This window comes from Penaeus monodon, chromosome 34 (genome assembly GCF_015228065.2).
Source record: "Penaeus monodon isolate SGIC_2016 chromosome 34, NSTDA_Pmon_1, whole genome shotgun sequence".
NCBI lineage: Eukaryota > Metazoa > Arthropoda > Malacostraca > Decapoda > Penaeidae > Penaeus > Penaeus monodon.
In genome coordinates, this window is record NC_051419.1 from 9,459,544 (window position 1) to 9,460,556 (window position 1,013).

General features: G+C 39.0%; 1 protein-coding gene across 1 annotated transcript in view; it reads left to right on the plus strand.

Moving 5' to 3' along the window:
- LOC119594812 (alpha-amylase-like) overlaps positions 1-1,013 on the plus strand; it is a 15,786-nt gene that overhangs the window by 4,375 nt on the left and 10,398 nt on the right. Inside the window, exons 6-7 of the mRNA XM_037943903.1 lie at positions 332-510; positions 768-906. Coding sequence (XP_037799831.1) covers positions 332-510; positions 768-906 — 318 coding nt within the window. The remainder of the gene's footprint in view (positions 1-331; positions 511-767; positions 907-1,013) is intronic.

The window sequence follows — 1,013 nt, forward strand, 5'->3', positions numbered from 1 at the left end:
GATTTAAACATGTTTCCTCTCCTTGATATCATATCATGTCTGAAAATGATACACAAAAATATTTCGTACCAAGCAAGGAAAATTTTGTGAAGAACCAATCAGATTTTTCCCCGTTAGTTTTATCATTTACATTTAGCAAACTCTTTTAATAACAGTTACTCGCCAAATGTGAGATTTTAGTTCTATTGAACATATGCGATCCTACTTTTATTAAGAGGACACGAATTTACGAAGGTAAGATGCAGATATCCACGCTAACCATTTTATTCATATGATCTCTCAAACAGTATTTATTTATTTTATTTTCTTCACTATTCTCTACTTATTCCAGGTATCTTATCCAACTTAAGTAATCCAAATGACATGAGAAACTGCGCCTTACTCGGTCTCGCTGACTTATACGGAGCCTCCGCCTATGTCAGAGAGCAGGTGGCGGGTTATTTGAACAGGTTGGTGGGTTTGGGCGTGGCAGGGTTCAGGGTGGATGCTGCGAGATTCATGTGGCCGGAGGTAGGGGTGTTTTCTTTTTGTTTGGGGGGGCGGGGGGTTGAAATTTGCTTTTGAAGAATTTTTTTTTTAGATGTTTTCAGTAATTTTTCTCTTTGAAGTTGAGATTCCCCCCCCCCCCTCTCGTCTGTTTTTTTTTTCGTTTTTCTCGTGTCTATATATCGAATACTTAAAGAATCCTAAAGAATGCTAAATAATAATAGAAAATCTCAAAAGTACAGCCGGATATATCAAAAGATAATTACGCCCGTACCCCTCAGGACCTCGCCGCCATCTTGGATCTGACGGACGACCTGAACACGAGTCATGGATTCCCGCCAAAAACGCGTCCCTTTGTGTACCTCGAAGTCGTTAATTTCAACGACGGAATTATCCCAGATCAGGATTATTACGGTCTTGGTCAGTTACAATAACTCGTCGTATTGATATCATGAACTAGTTTGGTAGATGTAATAGTTGGGATGGGTATATAAAAGTTATGTTATGTGCTTACACGTATTTAGCCA